General features: G+C 42.0%; 1 protein-coding gene across 1 annotated transcript in view; it reads left to right on the top strand.

Annotated features, from left to right (window-relative positions):
• AKNAD1 (AKNA domain containing 1) overlaps nt 1–19,791 on the top strand; it is a 159,641-nt gene that overhangs the window by 54,052 nt on the left and 85,798 nt on the right. The window contains exons 6-7 of the mRNA XM_077452713.1: nt 5,046–5,184; nt 18,675–18,769. Of these exons, the coding sequence (XP_077308839.1) occupies nt 5,046–5,184; nt 18,675–18,769 (234 nt within the window). The remainder of the gene's footprint in view (nt 1–5,045; nt 5,185–18,674; nt 18,770–19,791) is intronic.

Here is a 19,791-nt window from a genome sequence, read left to right as displayed (position 1 = left end):
GACCTGAGAAGAGGCAGATCGGGGCTGCTCTATGCAAAACCACTACACAGAGCAGGTAAGTGTGACATGTTTGTTATTTAAAAAGAATACAATTGCCTTTACTATCACTTTAAAAATGAATTACCGTATTTGTCAGCGTATAACACGCACTTTTTCCCCCTTAAAATTGGGGGAAAATCATGGGTGCGTGTTATACGCCGATCCCCCACGCCGATTGTGAGCCCTTGGGCGGCTTTCGGACGCTTTCTGCTGTCCTCATCGGCTTTCGGCCACTTTCGGATGTTCTCGCCGGCTTTCGGCCGCTCTCGAGAAGCTGCCGAAAATGTCTGAGAGTGGCCGAAAGCCGCAGAGAATGGCCGAGAGCTACCGAGCACCGCAGGACATCTGGCTCTGTATCTCGGCGGTGCCATCTTTAAACGGCAAAGCTGAAAATGACACTGACAAGGCTACATGACAAGCCTGCATGACAAGGCTGCAAATGACACTGACAATGCTGCATGACAAGGCTGAAAATGACACTGACAAGGCTGCATGACATGGCTGCAAATGACACTGACAAGGCTGCATGACAAGGCTGCAAATGACACTGACAAGGCTGCAAATGACACTGACAAGGCTGCGTGACAAGGCTGCAAATGACACTGACAAGGCTGCAAATGACACTGACAAGGCTGCGTGACAAGGCTACATGACAAGGCTGCAGATGGACACTGACAAGGGAGCAAAGATGGACAAGGCTGCAGATGGGACATTGGGCAAGGCTGCAATGATGGACAAGGCTGCAAATGGACACTGATAAGGCTGCATTGATGGGCATTTAAATGTAAGTTTTTTTTACTTAAACTTCCCTCCTAAAAGTTTTTTTCCTTAAAATTCCCTCCTAAACTTGGGGAGCGTGTTATACGCCGACACATGTTATACGCCGATAAATACGGTAATTATCATTTTTGGTTTGTGATGCTCAGATGCAATGTAGTTCTGTTTTCAGTACACTGTATTTTTTACTTCTGAGAACTGGCATGGCTGTTTCTGGAGTCTTTGTGAGTGCAGTACATTTGTTGCACAAGAAATTGCATGGGCCAAATTTCATCACCTGGCCACTGACACGTATTAGTTATGTGATTTTTGACACACATTTATTACGTTAAATAAATGAAAAAATACCAAAAATCTGATTTGCCGTGCCCAAAAAAGTGCAAATGAGAAAGTTATTCTACTAACACTTAAAGTGGCATTCCCCCCCCCCCCCCCCCCCAAAAAAAAAAATATGAGTAAAATTCCAAAAAAAAATAAAAAAAAAATAGAAAAAAATAATAATTTAACTCACCTCTAAATGCCTGTTGCCCCTGTAGTCTGTCTCCTTCAGTGCCCGGGCACCTGACGTCACTTCCCCTCAGCGCAGTCAGTCATCTGGGACACGTGACAGGTCTTATATGACTGCACTGCATATCACGGCGCGTGGCGCCGCTCGCGCATGCGCAGTGGGTGCCCGGCTGTGAAGCCACAGCCGGGTGCCAACAATAAGAATGCCGGCGCAGCCAAGCGGAGGGGTGGACGAGCGGAGGTTCGTTCACCCCGCATCGCTGGACCCTGGGATGGGTAAGTGTCTGATTATTAAAAGTCAGCAGCTGCAGTATTTGTACATACTGACTTTTAATTGTTTTTAAGGGGCACCCCACTTTAACCTCAACCTAACACCTTCAACTTGACCCTGAGATGAACTGACTTAATTTACTTTTTTTTACTTTGTTAAAAAAGTTCAATAAAGCACCTTTTTCATGATCCAGCTCTGCCTTTTCTGTCCTTGTCTGAACCTAGTTGCCACCCCATGTCTGGTTTGAATGATGCTCATTCAGCCACATTTTGTATGTCCAGGGAATCAATGACTCACCCTGTGGAAAAAAGTTAATTTTATTTTTAATCATGAACACAAAGATAGTAAAAAAGGAAACATACACCTTCACTAGTGGGCCATCGCCTGAGGTAGCAAGGTTCAATGGAGCTGTACCAAGTCTCAAACTGAACAAATTGTTAAAACTCTTTCTTAATTTTGTTTCCCTTTTATGATCACTTCTGGACATTTGTGTCTAAATGCAGTACATCAAGAGTACTCTAGGGGTAGCAGATGCAGGGGATCATGCATGGAGTCAGAAGGCTCTTTTCATGTATTTCTACATTCACTGTTTTTTGCCCCTGTAAGTTAAAATATATTTTTAAATATAAAGCACATCCCATTTATTTTCAAGAGCTTTCTAGCAGCAATTTTTACTATAATTAGTACAGAAGGGTGAGAGCTTGCAGAAAAGGACATCATTCAGGTTTGCCTAGGGCAGTATGATATTTAAACATGACCTTAACCAAGTACCCCAAGTACATAACTCGTGTTCTGTTAACATTGTACTACATCACCAAAAGACAAGTAGCAATTTTGCATTAATTGTTTATCCTAGGAAGAAAGAAAATAAATTGCAGAGAAGCATGCCACAGTTTGTCTTATTGTTGTAAATCCACTTGCCAACCACAATGTGTATTCACACACACACACACACACGTTATATACATAGCCCTGGAATTCTTTTTCAGCTGGCGATTCTCTTACTCATGAAAGTGGTCAGAGCATCTAATGAAGTCACAGAGGGTGTATTCCCCCCCACCCCCTCCGGCCACTCCCTGGGGTTTCTCGGGCTTACAGTCCTTACCGGCAAGCCCGGGAAATTATCAGAGATTTGCGTGGTTGGTTACAGAGGTGAACAGAGACCAGATTGTCTCTGATCACCTCTATAATCTGACCAGAGCAACGTTGTGAGTAAGGATGAGCTCCGGCGTGTTCGCACAGTCCACGTGCAGAGCCCGCCAGGAAGTCGGTGCAGCGCCTCGCTAATCACAGGCAGTGAGACATTGCCCCAATGCGTGGCTGCAGAGATCGGGCAATGTCTCAATGCCTGTGATTAGCGCAGCGCTGCACCGACTTCCTGGCGGGCTATGCACATAGTCCATGCGAACACGCCTGAGTTCATCCCTACAGACAATAAGTCAAGCCTGTAGGGCCAGGCCTTGCTGAGTTAATACGAAGGCTTCAGCCCAGCACACATGCTATCTGCATTAGCAGTATTGCAGACACAAACCACGACGCTCATCCCTAGTTGGGAGGTCTTTTTCAGTCTAAGGCAGAAGTAAACAATTTTTTTTTAAAGCAAAAGATCAAACATTTTTGGGATCATTTGCTTTCAAAGGTAGAGGAAAAATTTGCAGTTCTTATAGAGAAAAAAAGAGGACATGTGAGTTTACATGCCTTGTAATAGGAATAAAAGTCATTAAAAAAATTTAATGAAGGGACAGTGTAAAAATAAAAAATAAAATAAATAAGAAATGCACTGACCCCCGAAGGAGCAGCTGATTTTTTCTGGGCTTACCTATTACCTCCTCTAGCTCGTAACACATCGTTCTTGTCTAACGGTTCCCAGGGTTGATGGCCCAGTAACTGCAGAGACCACACTTGAATTCCTTTTTAGGGTTTTTATTTGCATAAAACAGTTGAACAGAACTCAGTCTCTCAGTTAGGAATAGAGGGTATAAGGATGAAGTATAGCTCAGGTACTTTGGAACTGCTGACTTCAATAAAAGTCTCTCTTTACATAATCCAGGGAATAGCCACTCGCAACTGGATTCTTTAAGTGTTGGATAAATCCTTGTTTTTGGATACTAGCAGCCAACAAGTAATTTTAGCTTAGCAAAGTCTCTGCCAGAGACTTGATTGAATAACTTAGTTGCAAACGGAAAGGTATAGATAGAGGTAGAACTTTCTTACTGTACCAGTATCTTGCAGCCGGTCCAGCGATACCGTAAGAAATGCAGATTCAATTAGTGTCCTTAACAGCTCAGCTTCCAGGCTCTTACCGCCTACGCGCGTGGCCCTCTTACTGAAGAGTCCTCCCCTGGTTGCATGTAGAGTTGCTGGGCCTCTCCAAACCCGAGACGGCACCGGAAAACACCTTAGAATCCTCCTTGCAGTTACTGTGCCTCGGACTAGCCAGTTCCGAGGCTCAGAAACGGATGGATCCGCACCCCAGGCCATGAGGGCCTCTGGGGGCTGGTCAGGATGACCAGGACCATGGAGTCAGCAACAACTTCTGGACCGAACCCAGAACCACGTGACTTCAGCACCTTAAGTACCCTCTCCCAGAATACACAGCGGGAACAAACGCGTCCACTAATTGGCTCCGACAGAGAGATTGGTACCCAAACTGTGTTCTAGTGCCCCTCACAGGTGCAAACCCCACCTATGACCAGGCAGAACCTTGATACAATTAACTCCAAGACTCAACTACAGTCTTGGGAAAAAACTAAATTTACATAAATAGTGCGTACTCATCAGGAGTACCGGCGCTACAGAAAAAAAAAGTAAAGTACGCGTAGAAGCAAATGCATACGTAAGTCGCACACACATATGTAAGCGGTGTTCGCACCACACATGAGGTATCGCCACAAACGATAGAGCAAGAGCAATGATTCTAGCACTAGACCTCCTCTAACTCTGCCAGGTAAGCTGTAAAAAATTTTAAAGTGTCGCCTATGGAGATTTTTAAGTATTGTAGTTTGTCACCATTCCATGAGCGTGCACAATTTTTAAGCATGACATGTTAGGTATCTATTTACCTAGCATAAATTCATCTTTTATATTTTACCAAAAATTTGGTTATATATTGTGTTTTTTTGCATTACAATTCATTAAAGTGTTTTTTTTCCAAAAACGTTGCATTTTTGCATTTGAAAAATCACTGTGCAAATACCATGTGACAAAAAATTTGCAGCGATCGCCATTTTATTCTCTGGGGTTTCTGCTATATATATATATATATATATATATATATATATATATATATATATATATATATATATATATATATATATATTATATATATATATATTTGGGGGTTCTAAGTAATTTTCTAGCAAAATAATACAGATTATTACTTGTAAACAAAAAGTGCCAGGAAAGGCCTGTAGCTGAAGTGGATATACTGTACATAAAAAATGTATTTCAGAGAAGTGGAGGGACAGATTTATAGACTGGGCATGCTGTTAGAAGATATCCAAGAACAAATAAATAAAAACGATGGGAGCCTTACTGAATCTCTACCTTCAATCAAGCCACATCAAGCATCTGTATCATCAAATGCAGAGGTAAAAAAGGCACTGGTAAGGCCATTACTAATATATATATATATATATATGTATGTATGTGTATATATATATATATATATATATATATATATATATGTATGTATGTATGTATGTATGTGTATATATATATATATATATATATATATATATATATATATATATATATATATATATATATATATATATATATATAATTAAAAGTAATAATTAAATGGTTAATTTTAAAAGCTAACTTTTTTTTGCCTACTTTTTTAGATGAGCCATCCTTGAAGCCCTAATCTTGATGCAGGGTGTTTATGTGTTTGTAATTACATCGCAAATAGCCTACATTCTGGTAGTCCATTTGGAATTGGGATGCAAGCATGTACCCGAGTAATACTAGGTTTCCACAAGACCCACTGAGCGAAAAAGTGTTGTAAATTAGGTGTTACAATTTATAGAGAAATATTATACATTCTAATAATGTGAGACAAAAAATCATGTTATTAATTGTATTACATTCTGCCTAGCATGAAATGACGCCTAAAGTTTATGGAGTATCTCTACACAGTTCCCAAAATCTCCTAAGCAGAAAAATAACCTTCAAAGTGTCCATGCACACTGGCTTAAAAATTGCTGCTTCTACAGGAGTTTTTGTGTTCTGTTGAAGCAGTTCAATGTTATCCTATGTGTCCATGCGCATTAGGACGATTACAGGCATATTTTAAGCTAAATTTTTATAGACAGGAAAAAAAATGTCTGGTTTGCGTCTCTGGAGATTTCTGGCAGAAACAATGCAAAACGCTTCTAAAAATTCTCTTTCGTGACACAGCATGACAGCATATACATACGGGTAGGCTCCGACCCCTGCCCTATTCCAGGACTGGTAATACTATAAAAGTAAGTCTCCTCCTTACAGGCTACATTCTTTTTTTTCCCCTTAATTCTACATCCGGTTATGCTACGACTGAAAGCAGGATTTTTCTTTTCACTCACCTTGTCGTCTTCATCTGGCCAAGCTGCACAGGTTAAAGCCTCTCCTGTGACAAAGGTCCCCACTGTACAGGCAGACATGAACGCCTATATGGGGGAGACCCCCCCCTCAAGATCCAGGATAGGGGGGGTGATGGTATCTGGTCTCTAGAGATTGCTCCTTCATCATGACTCAATGGATGGACACTCATTGGACTTCCGGTTGGACCATGAAGCATGCAGGTGGTAAGGCACCACATGGTGCACAAATGTATAGTATTCAGTTACTGCTGCAAGCATATGTCACACATGCAATTTTCTGGCCTGTCCATAGTTTCAGTTGGTTTACTATTGCCTCACAAGTCGTGGTTTGTGTCTGCAATACTGCTAATGCAGATAGCATGTGTGCTGGGCTGAAGCCTTCCTATTAACTCAGCAAGGCCTGGCCCTACAGGCTTGACTTATTGTCTGTAGGGATAAACTCAGACGTGTTCGCATGGACTATGTGCAGAGCCAGCCAGGAAGTCGGCGCAGCACTGCGCTAATCACAGGCAGTGAGACATTGCCTGATCTCTGCAGCCGCACATCGGGGCAATGTCTCACTGCCTGTGATTAGCGCAGCGCTGTGCCGACTTCCTGGCGGGCTCTGCACGTGGTCCATGCGAACACGCCTGAGCTCATCCCTAATTGTCTGCAGGTATGCTGTTAGCTCGCATCACTGAAAGTGTATATCACATATGTGAATCTTACTGGCTGTCCATATTGCTATTCTGTTTACTAATGCTTCACAGGTTGTGTCTGTGTCTGCAGTATTGCTAATGCTTAGGCTGATTTCAGGTGGTGCTGAGCCTTTCCTATCAACGCAGGGCCTGGCCCTGCAGGCTGGGCTTTCTGTGTATTTGTCAGGTCACCTTGAGGCGAGGTGACAGGTGCACACTGTAGGATCAGGAGTGCACCGCAAGGTTGTGGACCCTACGGCTGACTGCTGCAGACGGGGGACAGATCTCACTGGGGTTAGAGCGTAAGATTCCCTGGGGCGCGGAGTCTAAGAGCCAGCAGGTATTCACCAGCGCCTCTGGTGGTGAGGATGGACTTGGCTGCAACTGGCTCCAGGTCGCGACCCCCAGGGTCCCCCAGCTTACACCCACAGTAGGCAACAGGAGGATAGGGATGGTGAGGGACAAAGCCAAGGTCGGGGGCCACAAGCAGACAAGAATAGTCGGGAACACGCCAAAAGGTCAGGATCACAGGCAAACAGGGATAGTCAAAACATGCCAAAGTCGGTAACGGAAAACAGTAGAAGAGCACACGGCAGGAAACAGGAAACTAACACACAAAGGAATACACAATGGTTGATCAGCACTGATGGCCTGCAGTGCACAGGTTAATATAGGGCTCCCTGATAGGGCCTGGGGTGGAGCCATGCTTAGAGGAGAGGTTATAAAAACCACCAGGTGGAAGTTAGGCTGGCCTCTTAGTCTGAAGACATGAGGGGAGGTAAGCAAACACAGGAAGATCACTGCATAGCCATGACAGTATTAATGCTTGGTTATGGTATGGACCCCCTTTTTTTTGTTTTTTTGCAGTACATGTGTCTAAGGTAATACAAAGAAAGGGATTTTTTTGGGGGACTTTTAAAGCACGACTACATCATTATATAAAAATATAAATTTTAATACAATTTTGAGAAAACATAGAAATACATAAATGAGATTTGATACAATAAAAATAGCATAACATGAATATAAACAGTTATAATGCGGACAACGTCTCAACATGTTTCACCGTACACCATAAGGCTTCTTCAGGAGATCTAGTTTCTCTCGCATAGATGAGTACTCACTAAAATACAAAGGAAAAACATCAAAACACATAAAAAACACTATACAATAAATTTACAGTTAGCCACTATATAGAACATCATGAGGATCACAACCCAACCCCCAGAGCCGACTGGTGCATCCGATCAAAACTGTATAAATATTCCACCAATGGTTGGATAAACAGGGATCAAACGATGATGCCATAGAGAGGGATATATTATCAACCGGACCCGCACCCTAGTTAATTAAAAAATATATAAGTATAACAAAAATACTATAATTTAAATAAATCGGAGTATACAATTCAAATAATAAAAATGAAATACCTCCAATTTATTTATGAAGGCAAGATGAACAGAATTCATGTGGAAATTATTCTGAAAACACCTTAAACATATGGACTTCAGTATTTTAATATTTGCATTAGATCCAGAAAAACTGCATCAAAAGAGATCCAAACGGAACCCAGTACTAGTGATATCAGAGTACCAAGGTAACCATCTACAGATAAAGACAAAGGAAATTCCATAATAAATAAAAATACAAAAAAGGGAGAAAAAGAAAAACTTTTGTAGTCACCTAACATCCATTGAAATTTTACCAGATTGGCAGCCAGCCCTCCTATGGATGAGCCATAAAGACTGATCTTCGCGGGCTTTTTATCCATATGGCACATCTGATCCAAAAATCCAACCACTGTTAAATAAACACATATATCAAGGTCAGACATATAATGAGACCTAAATTCCTTCGGGCCATGGAAAAAACTATCAATAATCCCTCAGATTAAATAATCAAGATTTTCTATCAAAATAGATATAAAGATCTGTTTGATCACAAATGCAGGTCAGCTCAAAGGTTAAGAACAAGATCCCCACAACATAATATCAAGTGGTAGAATATAACTAATTCAAACGCAGAGATTTACTTCCAAACTCTTCCAAAATTTAAATAAGGAGTCGAAAAATCGGCTCTTAATAATGGTACATGACCTATAGAAAAGGCTTAAAATTTAGGGATTAGTTTAGGCCGGGATGGACAGTGGCAGACAGTATGAATCAACTTGGATTCTCGTTGAAGGAGAATCCTATCGAAATCAGGAACCAACTCAATCCCATGTGTCTACTGATTGGTGTTTCCATCTTTTTCTTATTAATAAGGGACACATGATCCCTTATACGATGAAAAAAGGGCCTTTTGGTTTTACTTATATAAAAGGCTTGACACTCACATCTCATGAAGTAGACCACCCCTATGGTCTTGCAGGTTGCACAGAAATTAGGTCTATACACCTGCCCATTAGGGAGAGTCACTTCGGTGGTGTTCATTAAAAGGCTACAGAACTCACACTTTCCACATGGGAACATTCCCTTCTGGGTGTGTCCAACTCGAGGTTTAGTTAGATGGCTATGGACTAATTTGTCCTTCAATGAACTAGACTTACGATAGGTTATCTGTGGATAGGTACCAACATATTTCGATAGTACTTCATCCGTAGATAAAAGATGCCAGTATTTCTCAAAAATATGGCGGACCTTCTTGTGTTCCCTAGCATACCTAATAATCAAACAAACCTTAGATTGATTTTCTGTTCCTTTTATTGGATGGATCAAGGCTCGTCTCTCTTTTTGTTTTGCCCTCTGATAAGCTTTTTTAAGACAGGCTTTACTGCAGCCCCTATCTAATAGCCGTAGCTGAAGAACCCTTGCTTCAGACTCAAAGTCTTCATCCCTACTGCAGTTTCTTCTTATTCTAAGATACTGACTGTAGGGAATGCTCTGGACAAGGGAATTGGGATGAGAACTGGTTGCATGCAGAATTGTGTTCCCCGCTCTATACAGCGAGGAACCTATTGTTCCATCATGATTAACATAGACTGTAATGTCCAAGAAATGTATACTCTTTTGGTCACAAGTCATTGTGAATTTGAGAGTAAACAAATTTATCTCCAATCGATTTAGAAAACCAGTTAACTCATCCTGTGTCCCCGTCCAGATAATGAAAATATCACCCGCTCCCACCCCCCCAGATACAAGTTAGCATATGATGGGGCACATTTAGTCCCCATCACTACCCCCAGCACCTGAAAATAGTGGGAGCGATCAAATAAACAACAACAATTCAATCACAAAGCCATTATAGGCTTTTGCCCTTGGCCCTCGTTCAGATAAGAAGCTATCCACAACCCGAACCCCCAATTTATGGGGGATCGAGTTGTAGAGGGCCTCCACATCTACAGCAACCAGCCACCCTTGCTCAGGAACCCATAGACCATCCAATGATCATAAAATATCTGATGTATCCTGAATATAGGAACTCAAAGATTTCACATGCGGTCTCAGATAGTCATCCACCAATTTACTTGCTGGTTTCGTTAAACAGTCGTTGCCTGATATGATAGGACGCCCTGGAGGAAATAGGGCGTTCTTGTGTATTTTGGGCGGGGCATACATAGTAGGTATTTTAGGATTTTCCACCACCAAATACTCAAGTTTTTTTATCAATTAAGTCTGAACAAAAGGCCTGGGCAATTAGACATTGATATTTTGTTTGTGCATACTTACAGTGGTGTGAAAAAGTGTTTGCCCCCTTCCTCATTTCCTGTTCCTTTGCATGTTTGTCACACTTAAGTGTTTCGGAACATCAAACCAATTTAAACAATAGTCAAGGACAACACAAGTAAACACAAAATGCAATTTGTAAATGAAGGTGTTTATTATTAAAGGTGAAAAAAAATCCAAACCATCATGGCCCTGTGTGAAAAAGTGATTGCCCCCCTTGTTAAAACATACTATAACTGTGGTTGTCCACACCTGAGTTCAATTTCTCTAGCCACACCCAGGCCTGATTATTGCCACACCTGTTCACAATCAAGGCATCACTTAAATAGGAGCTGCTTGACACAGTAAGGTCCACCAGAAGATCCTTAAAAGCTACACATCATGCCGAGACCCAAAGAAATTCAGGAACAATTGAGAAAGAAAGTAATTGAGATCTATCAGTCTGGAAAGGGTTATAAAGCCATTTCCAAAGCTTTGGGAATCCAGCGAACCACAGTGAGAGCCATTATCCACAAATGGCGAAGACATGGAACAGTGGTGAACCTTCCCAGGAGTGGCCGGCCGCCCAAAATTACCCCAAGAGCGCAGCGACGACTCATCCAAGAGGTCACAAAAGACCCCACAACAACGTCCAAGGAACTGCAGGCCTCACTTGCCTCAGTTAAGGTCAGCGTTCATGCCTCCACCATCAGGAAAAGACTGGGCAAAAATGGCCTGCATGGCAGAGTTCCAAGGAGAAAACCACTGCTGAGCAAAAAGAACATCAAAGCTCGTCTCAATTTCTCCACAACACATCTTGATGATCCCCAAGACTTTTGGGACAACATTCTGTGGACCGATGAGACAAAAGTGGAACTCTTTGGAAGGTGTGTGTCCAAGTATATCTGGCGTAGAAGGAACACTGCATTTCATAAAAAGAACATTATACCAACAGTAAAATATGGTGGTGGTAGTGTGATGGTCTGGGGCTGTTTTGCTGCTTCAGGACCTGGAAGACTTGCCGTGATAAAAGGAACTATGAATTCTGCTGTCTACCAAGAGATCCTGAAGGAGAATGTCCGACCATCTGTTCGTGTACTCAAGCTGAAACGAACTTGGGTTCTGCAGCAGGACAATGATCCTAAATACACCAGCAAGTCCACCACCGAATGGCTGAAGAAAAACAAAATGAAGACTTTGGAGTGGCCTAGCCAAAGTCCTGACCTGAATCCTATTGAGATGTTGTGGTATGACCTTAAAAAGGCCGTTCATGCTCGAAAACCCTCTAATGTAACTGAATTAGGACAATTCTGCAAAGATGAGTGGGCAAAAATTCCTCCAGGACGCTGTAAAAGCCTCATTGCACGTTATCGCAAACGCTTGGTTGCAGTTGTTGCTGCTAAGGGTGGCCCAACCAGTTATTAGGTTTAGGGGGCAATCACTTTTTCACACAGGGCCATGATGGTTTGGATTTTTTTTCACCTTTAATAATAAACACCTTCATTTACAAATTGCATTTTGTGTTTACTTGTGTTGTCCTTGACTATTGTTTAAATTGGTTTGATGTTCCGAAACACTTAAGTGTGACAAACATGCAAAGGTACAGGAAATGAGGAAGGGGGCAAACGCTTTTTCACACCACTGTAACTTGAGCCAGGGGGATCGATCTATACCAGTTGCAATTTGACAGCAAATCCATAACCATTGATTTATAGTTGGCAACGTCCATTACCACTATATTACCTCCTTTATCGGAAAGTTTGATAATCAAACTGTCATTATTTTTTAAAGAGGCAATTGCTTTACGTTGATTTAAACTAATATTAGATCTGCTGTCAAATCGATGCCACTTGGTATTCTGAATCTCCCTTGATACTTGTTGGGTAAATGCCCAGACATTGGGATTTCCCTGAAGTATTGGAAAACATCTTGATTTTGGTTTATAGAGAGACGGTGGGGGAAAGCAACATCCTAATTCGGAATCAAGGAAAGGTAATGGATACGGAGATGGGTCATCCAAATGATCATTCATCGGGTTACTCTCCTCCCAAAGTTCCATTAGCTTATTTAAAGCTTTAATTTCATTAATATTTTTATTTTTCCAGATGTCATCTGAGGACCTAGCTTCTACAGAATTTACATGGTCCTTATCAAAGATGACCTTGAACATTAGCTTACGAGCAAATAAGTTTACATCCTTTATAATTTCAAAAGCATCCACCTCCTGGTCAGGGCAAAAGGTCAAACCCAGACTTAAATCCTGGGCTTATAGGGTTCCCTATCTCCTACATAAGATGAACAACTCAATTTCGGACGAGTGTTGGCGTTGCCAGTCCGCGACGGGGTCCATGATCCACATCTTCTGGACATGTCCTATGCTGGACGCGTTCTGGAGGGATGTGGTGGAGACAATTAGGCAGCTTACCTCGGTGGATCTTCGGGGTAACCCCGCCGCATGCCTTCTTCATTTGACAGACCGGCCCATCCGGAAGTATAAACAGACTCTGACAATGCAACTACTGAACGCGGCGCGCGTATGTATACCAGCGATGTGGAGGCAACCCCTACCCCCTACGAAGACCTTATGGTATTCTAAAGTTAATTATGTTCTCCGGATGGAGGAACTGACCGCCACCCTTTACAATACTGAGGAAAAGTTCTGTGAGAAGTGGAGACCCTGGAGGTACTTCACTGGCACTCAGACATACCTGCGCGAGGTTGCCGCTGCGGCCGACCTGGCACCCGCCTGATGCCTATGTTGGCGCGTTAATCTGGGAAGCTGGAAGCAGGCCCTTGGCCATCTTCCATGGATGGATCTGGAGTCCCCCTGTGTGGTCCCTTCTGATACCTACACCTACCCCTCTCCCCCCCCCCCTCCCCCCTTCCCTTTTTTTTTTTCTCCTCTCCTCTCTCTCTTTCTTTTTCCTCCTCTGCTACTCTGTATCTATCTCTTCTTTTTTGGCCCGCCGGGCCACGGCCATGTAGGCCCGCGGTGCTGGTACGGACCTGCATGGACCGGCTAGCTATGGAACAGCTGATCTATAATGTTACTCTCTAGGAGGGGCGTCACTAGGATGCTGGAAACCCCCTGGTAGCTAGCTCTTTTGCCACAGATAGCATGGTACGTCCATGCAGGTCAGCAGATGTGCACATTGTATAGGCGACTAAACGTTTTCCACATACGATTTCATATCTTTTACTGCTTGTACATTGCAATGAAGTGTATGACAGAGCCAACTTGTGTTTTTCGGAATGTTTTGTTTACTCTGTACAACTGGCTCTAAAACTCAATAAACGAATTAAAAAAAAAAAAAAATCCTGGGCTTGATCCTCTGTTAGAGCACAGGAAGACAGATTGATTATTTGGAAATTATCTTGTTTAATATTTTCGGTGTGGCCCCCAAAATGCTTGACAGCTTCTTGGGGTCCACTCCTGACTGGGATGAAAAAATTGGAGCATTTCAAAGTTCCACCGTTTGGGGAACTAAAGGGAGGTCACCCGACTGTGAAGGGAGATTTAATTGGCTTACCTTTGAAGAAGCCAAGGCATTTGGCATAGAAACAGATGCAACATTAATAGTTTCCATCTGAGATTCATTCGGCCGAGGTGCAGATTTGCTCTGAGAGCAAAGACCTGAACGTATATTTTCTCTTGGAGTACGTTTTGCAGCAGATACATTTTGCATTGAACGATCAAACTTACGTTTTTGAAAGGCCTCTGTAGAATTCTGAAAATAACTTACTGGTTGGGAAGAGGAGACAGAAGAAAAAGTTGACTCTTCAGAGTCAGAAGGTGTTTGATTAGAATTTGAGTGTCTTTGAGAAAACGATTTCTTTTTAGGTCCGCTTCCTTCAGTTGACCATTTATATGCTGAATTTGTTTCATAGGCAAGTCTATCTCTATAGTATTTTTTGTATTTTTATTGTATCAAATCTCATTTATGTATTTCTATGTTTTTTCGAAATTGTATTAAAATTTATATTTTTATATAATGTTGTAGTCGCGCTTTAAAAGTCCCCAAAAAAATCCATTTCTTTGTATTATATAGATAATGGGATGTGGTGCAAAAAGTATATTTTCGGTATTTCAGCTCTTTTCAAAAAATTTTCTCCTATGTGTCTAAGGTAAGTTTAACCTGCTAGTGCTAATTGTCTGATGACTATTAACCTGCACTATTTGCCTGTGATTACATTGACTCGACAATACTATGACTGCTATGCGTTTACCTCTATGCATTTACATGCTGACCTTGATGCTGAAATGAAAATCAGGATCTGCTTAATTACATTACCTGTTAGCAATGTGTAATTACTTCTGTTATTCGTGGTACACCATAGAGGGATATGTGGTTTGCTGCTTGTAGCAGTTACTACTGATGGACTTTTAAACAAATACTCCCAGGCATGGCTCCAGTCTTTCAACTCATCTGTGGACCAGTAGCAATCAGCCTTCCTAGAGACCAGCAACGTTCATTAAGGTTAGGGCAGGTAGGTATATTCTATATCCTAAAGAGTGCACATTATGGGCATAATGGATTGTAAATCTCTCCAGCCCTCAACACCACTTCTAAGGAAGAGGAGAGTCAGGACCTCTTTAACCCTGAATGAACCACTATGTATTTAATTGCCAGAAGAGGCAGACCAAGGAAATCTCTACAAAAATCATAGTGGACTGCTGTTAACTGGTGTGTCGGCCAAAATGCAAAACCAAGTTGCAGGCCAGAGGCAGTGGCAAATGGGCAGAGACTAAAAAGGCCTACAGTCACTAATGATTCCATGCCAAGCCTAGAGTAAAAATTAAGTAGCCAGTGATGCAGTTCAGCCACTGTGGATACAAGACTGTATGCTCTTTCACTGGTAGTTCATTGTGGTCAGTTAATCCTTATGGCTCATCCCACAAGTATCACATACCGCTTTTAAGTCAGAGTGGTGACTGACTGTTCAAGTCGGATCCGTTGATATCTAGAAGGGGGATTAATCCCTTGTATTAATCACCAATGACCAGGATAGCCAAAATGCAAAATAACAAAGATTGAATGACAGGTTAAACCTGGGAAAACTATAGAGGAGAAAAATAATCAATAATCATCTTTGTCTACCTAAACCCAAGTCGCCCAGTAGGGTCAGCTGACAGAATTTTATGTAAAATCTGAGCTTTAGGATCCGTGGGTACTGTGCCATTGGTATTTTTCATTCCTCTCCTCCAACTCATTGCATTCCCTACATGATGCATTAGAGCACAAGGGTTGTGACTGCACGTTAAGTCAAAAGTAGGACTTGGTCAACAATCAGAAGGATTAGGATCCAAAACCACATATGGCATCATTGCAATCAATCTCTCCAGCCATCAGTAAGGCTTGGCTTCCACAAATCGTTCCCCATTATTTCCAAGAAGTACCGTTGATAGTGGTGTGACTTCAAATTGCAGTGACTTCAAAGTAGTCCCTGCACTACTTTGGTCCCACTTTGATGTGACTCGTGGCCATGGACCTCAAGAATACACAGGCATTACTTCAAGTCCCATAAAGGTCGCATCAAAATTGCACGACTTTTTAGGTCGCAATAGTGGAAATCTAGGCTAAAATTGTAGATGGTCTTTAGACCTAGCAAGTGTGTGTGTGTGTGTGTGTGTGTGTGTGTGTGTGTGTGTGTGTACTGTATACACACTTCAAGACACCCATGTTTATGCAAGTACCTTCGTTTGGCCGTCCAAGTCCAATATTAGTTCATCTGGCAAACTGTGGCCTTTCCACAAATTCCTGGCATTTCCCAGGATATTAGGTCTAGTGGCCTTCTTGTGGGAGCAAGGACTTCTGGTGAGCCTTGTTTGGGCAACAACCTGGCACAATGTCTTCCAGGTCCTGGGGAAAAAAGTTCTAGTTCAGACTCTGATCGAATTGGGAGGAGCCATCATCTAGAGACCAACTAGTCTCATTACAGCAATGACCTGCCTGGAAGCAGTTCTGAATCTCTGAAGAATACAGTAGAATTACCCTCAGAGAGATCAACAGTATAAGTATTTCACTTGAACAAATTTATAGCTCTTTCCTATTGGTTGCATCCCACGGTCGCAAAAGGGTAAGGAAATAGCCTGTAGTAACCTATGTGGTCCGAGGGGCCCAATGGAAAGTTGACAACGGTATTACCTTATTTTTGTAACAAGGGATTTGCTTCCTGTACCAGAAACAGTGACTCCACAGAGGAGACCAGTCCCTTTTTGGAGGGAGCTAAGCTAGATAATCTTTCAGCTTATCAGCTACTAGGCATACCAGTCATCACAATCTATTATTTGTTGGGTATTCATGCCAATGGAGGACAAGATGTCCAAAGTCAGAGTTGCAGTGGTCGCAGACTGAAGTCCTTCCGAAAATGCATCAAGTAGAGCCTTGGCTATGCTGCAAAGACTCAACAAAATGGGGAAGTCCTATCTTCATTGTCGCAGGAATGCAGGACTAGTCAACCTTTGTCAGGGGTATCTCCCAGTCACGTCTGCTAGCCCTTTAGGTTCAGGTTCCTAGAACTTCCTGCCAGACGGCGTAATCTACAAAACCATTGGATGTCAAGGGATGGTCTCCAAACCAACAGATCGTTCAAGGGTTCAGCAACAAATAGACTGCTTAAGATATTGATTTGACAGTAACCTTGGTGGCTTCCCAAAGGGGGAAGCAGTGAAACTTCTGACATCCAGCTGGGTCTGCAGATTAGCAATATGTATATTGAGCAAACCTAATAGTGTCCAGGATCCTTATCTTCAGGATCCACAGTCGTTTAGTGGTGATGAGGACAATAATTGCCCGGAGGCTTGCAAGCCATGATATCTGCGGGTACACTCTCAGATCCAAGAACCTCCTATTCTCCTTTCTAAGATCCAATACCTCATACAGCGTGGCCAATGGTGTCTTCAAAAGTCAGACAAGTTATATCTAGATGCTGGAGACCAAGAAGTGAAGGCTCACATGGAGGTCTCACATTTAATGTTAGTGTTTTAGTGTTTGAAATCTTATGGAAGTCAGGGTGCCTACTCTAAAACTTCAAGTACATTAGAGCAGGGGATACCCTACAGAATTTAAAGGATGGAACCTTCTGTTCCATACTATAAGGACTGAATTGTATACAAGTAAGTCTAGATACAGCATTAAAGGATAGATGAGGATCAGTCGTGTCCTTACTCTCTGGGAACCAGTAACTGTTGCATATCTTGGCAAACCAATTTCCTAAAGACATGGGCAGGTTGTTCGTTCCCCCTGGGGTCTTCTAAATAGTGTGGGACATATTGTCTCACTCTCCATTCAGAGGGATAAGACATCCTCAATATGGCCAGTAACACTGAAGAAGTATTTTGTTTGGCTGATGGGTCTAGAAGGATCTCAGATATCCAAGTAAAGTGTTTGGAGTACCACAAGCATTGAAAATAGATTCAAGGTTGAAGAGAGACATAGAATTGGTCCTTCTTCAAGGACAAAAAACAATAGGCTCTTTAGGCCTAACGGCATCAGAAGACAATTACTGTCCATTAAAGACAATCATAGTAGTACAGATCAAGTTAGTCAAGGGGCTTAGATGTCTAGGACAAATCCATTGAGGGCAGAGACCGCTTTTCTAGATGGATTGTGCATCCATGGACGGAACTCCAAAGGAGTCCCTCCAGAACTAATATGTAAACTACAACCTGGTCTACATTAAACATGTTGGGAGCCAATTTTAAAGTGGACCCAGTGGCCTTAGCTACAATACATTTCAATCATTAGTGGTGGGGATAGATCTAATCCTCGACTTAAACACGTCAGCATTACCCACCCTTGTCTGATTATTTGGTACATCCCATATGTATATGCTGTCATGCTGTGTCAGGAAAGAAGAAAGTTTTATACTTGCCTGACACAAAGCATGACAGCATATAGGTTCCTCCTGAAAGGGCTTTGCAATGATACTAAGTTACGAGAATGTGGTCTGCAGGGAGGAGACTTTTATAGAATAACCATTCCTGGAATAGGGCAGGGGGGAGCCTACCCATACATATATGCTGTCATGCTTTGCATCAAAATTACCATAAGGTAAGTATACAATTTTCCTCTATATAAGCGGTTTTTTTTTTCTGCCTAGAGAACACTTGTATTTTTTTTTTTTAAGCCCACTGTGCATGGAGCCAGATGCTTACTTTTTAATTTCTGTTCAGGGACCTGAAGATGCTACAAACATGAAAACCAGCTTCAATGAAAAACATTTACCTTTCCAAGAAGAGGAGCCAGCAAGCTTATTACCATGCCTAAGGTAATTACTAACATGTATTTAGCAATGTATGCTGGGTTATATTGATATACTGTGTATTTTTACCAAAAAATAATTCAAAGACTTGTATCTAAAGCCAATCTATCACAAACCTTACAATATAAAGTTAGGTATATAAAAAAAATTACAGCGAAAGCTTACTTTGGGGTTTATTTTAAAGGCAAATCGGCTGTTCACTTTACAAGTTGCAGTGTGCAAATTAATTTGTCTCAACTTAGTAATTCCTGTAGAAGGAAAATAAAGAAGCAGTATTTTTGCTTGCAGTTGATTGGATGATAGAATTTAGAGCTTTACTGCATAAACAAAATTCTGGTGAAAATTCCCTTGCATAGTTCAGCAGTCTCCAAACTGTGGCCTGGGGTCAGACATGGCTCTTTGCTTGCTTTTATCCAGCCCTTGGGGCACTATTTTATCCAAAAACATGAACACTGGTGCATAATTCCTGTCACTGTCATCAACAATGGGGCACTATTCCTCCAACTGACACCATCAAAAGGGCCAATTCCTCCCACTGACATAAATGATGTGGCACAATTCCTTCCACTGACACTATTGTGAGGGCATAAGTCTTTCCATTGATGCCAACAGTGGGCCACTTTTCCTCCCACTGACACAAACGAAAGGGCAAAATTCCTCCTACTGACATCAACAAGGGGGCACTATTCCTCCATTGCCTCCAACATTTGGAAACTAATCATTCCACTGACATCAATGATGGGGAGTCCTCCCACTGTCACCAAAGGCGGGGGGGGGGGGGGGGGGAGTGAGTATATACATTTTAGTTATCTACAGGATGCTTTATTTAAGATATTTAAGACAAATGGACTGTTCATTTGCAAGGGAATTTTCCCTTAGCTTGACTGTGGTGTAAATTCAATTTGCAAAGACTACCCAATCACATGAGGAACTGAATTTATTCACTCTTGATAAGAGGAGATTAAGTGGGGATATGATCAACATGTACAAATATATAAGGGGTCCATATAGTGAACTTGGTGTTGAGT

Source organism: Lithobates pipiens, unplaced genomic scaffold (genome assembly GCF_037356315.1).
Source record: "Lithobates pipiens isolate NorthernLeopardFrog02 unplaced genomic scaffold, aLitPip1_a1.2 Scaffold_23, whole genome shotgun sequence".
In the NCBI taxonomy this organism is placed as follows: Eukaryota; Metazoa; Chordata; class Amphibia; order Anura; family Ranidae; genus Lithobates; species Lithobates pipiens.
This window is presented reverse-complemented; position numbering and strand designations above follow the sequence as displayed.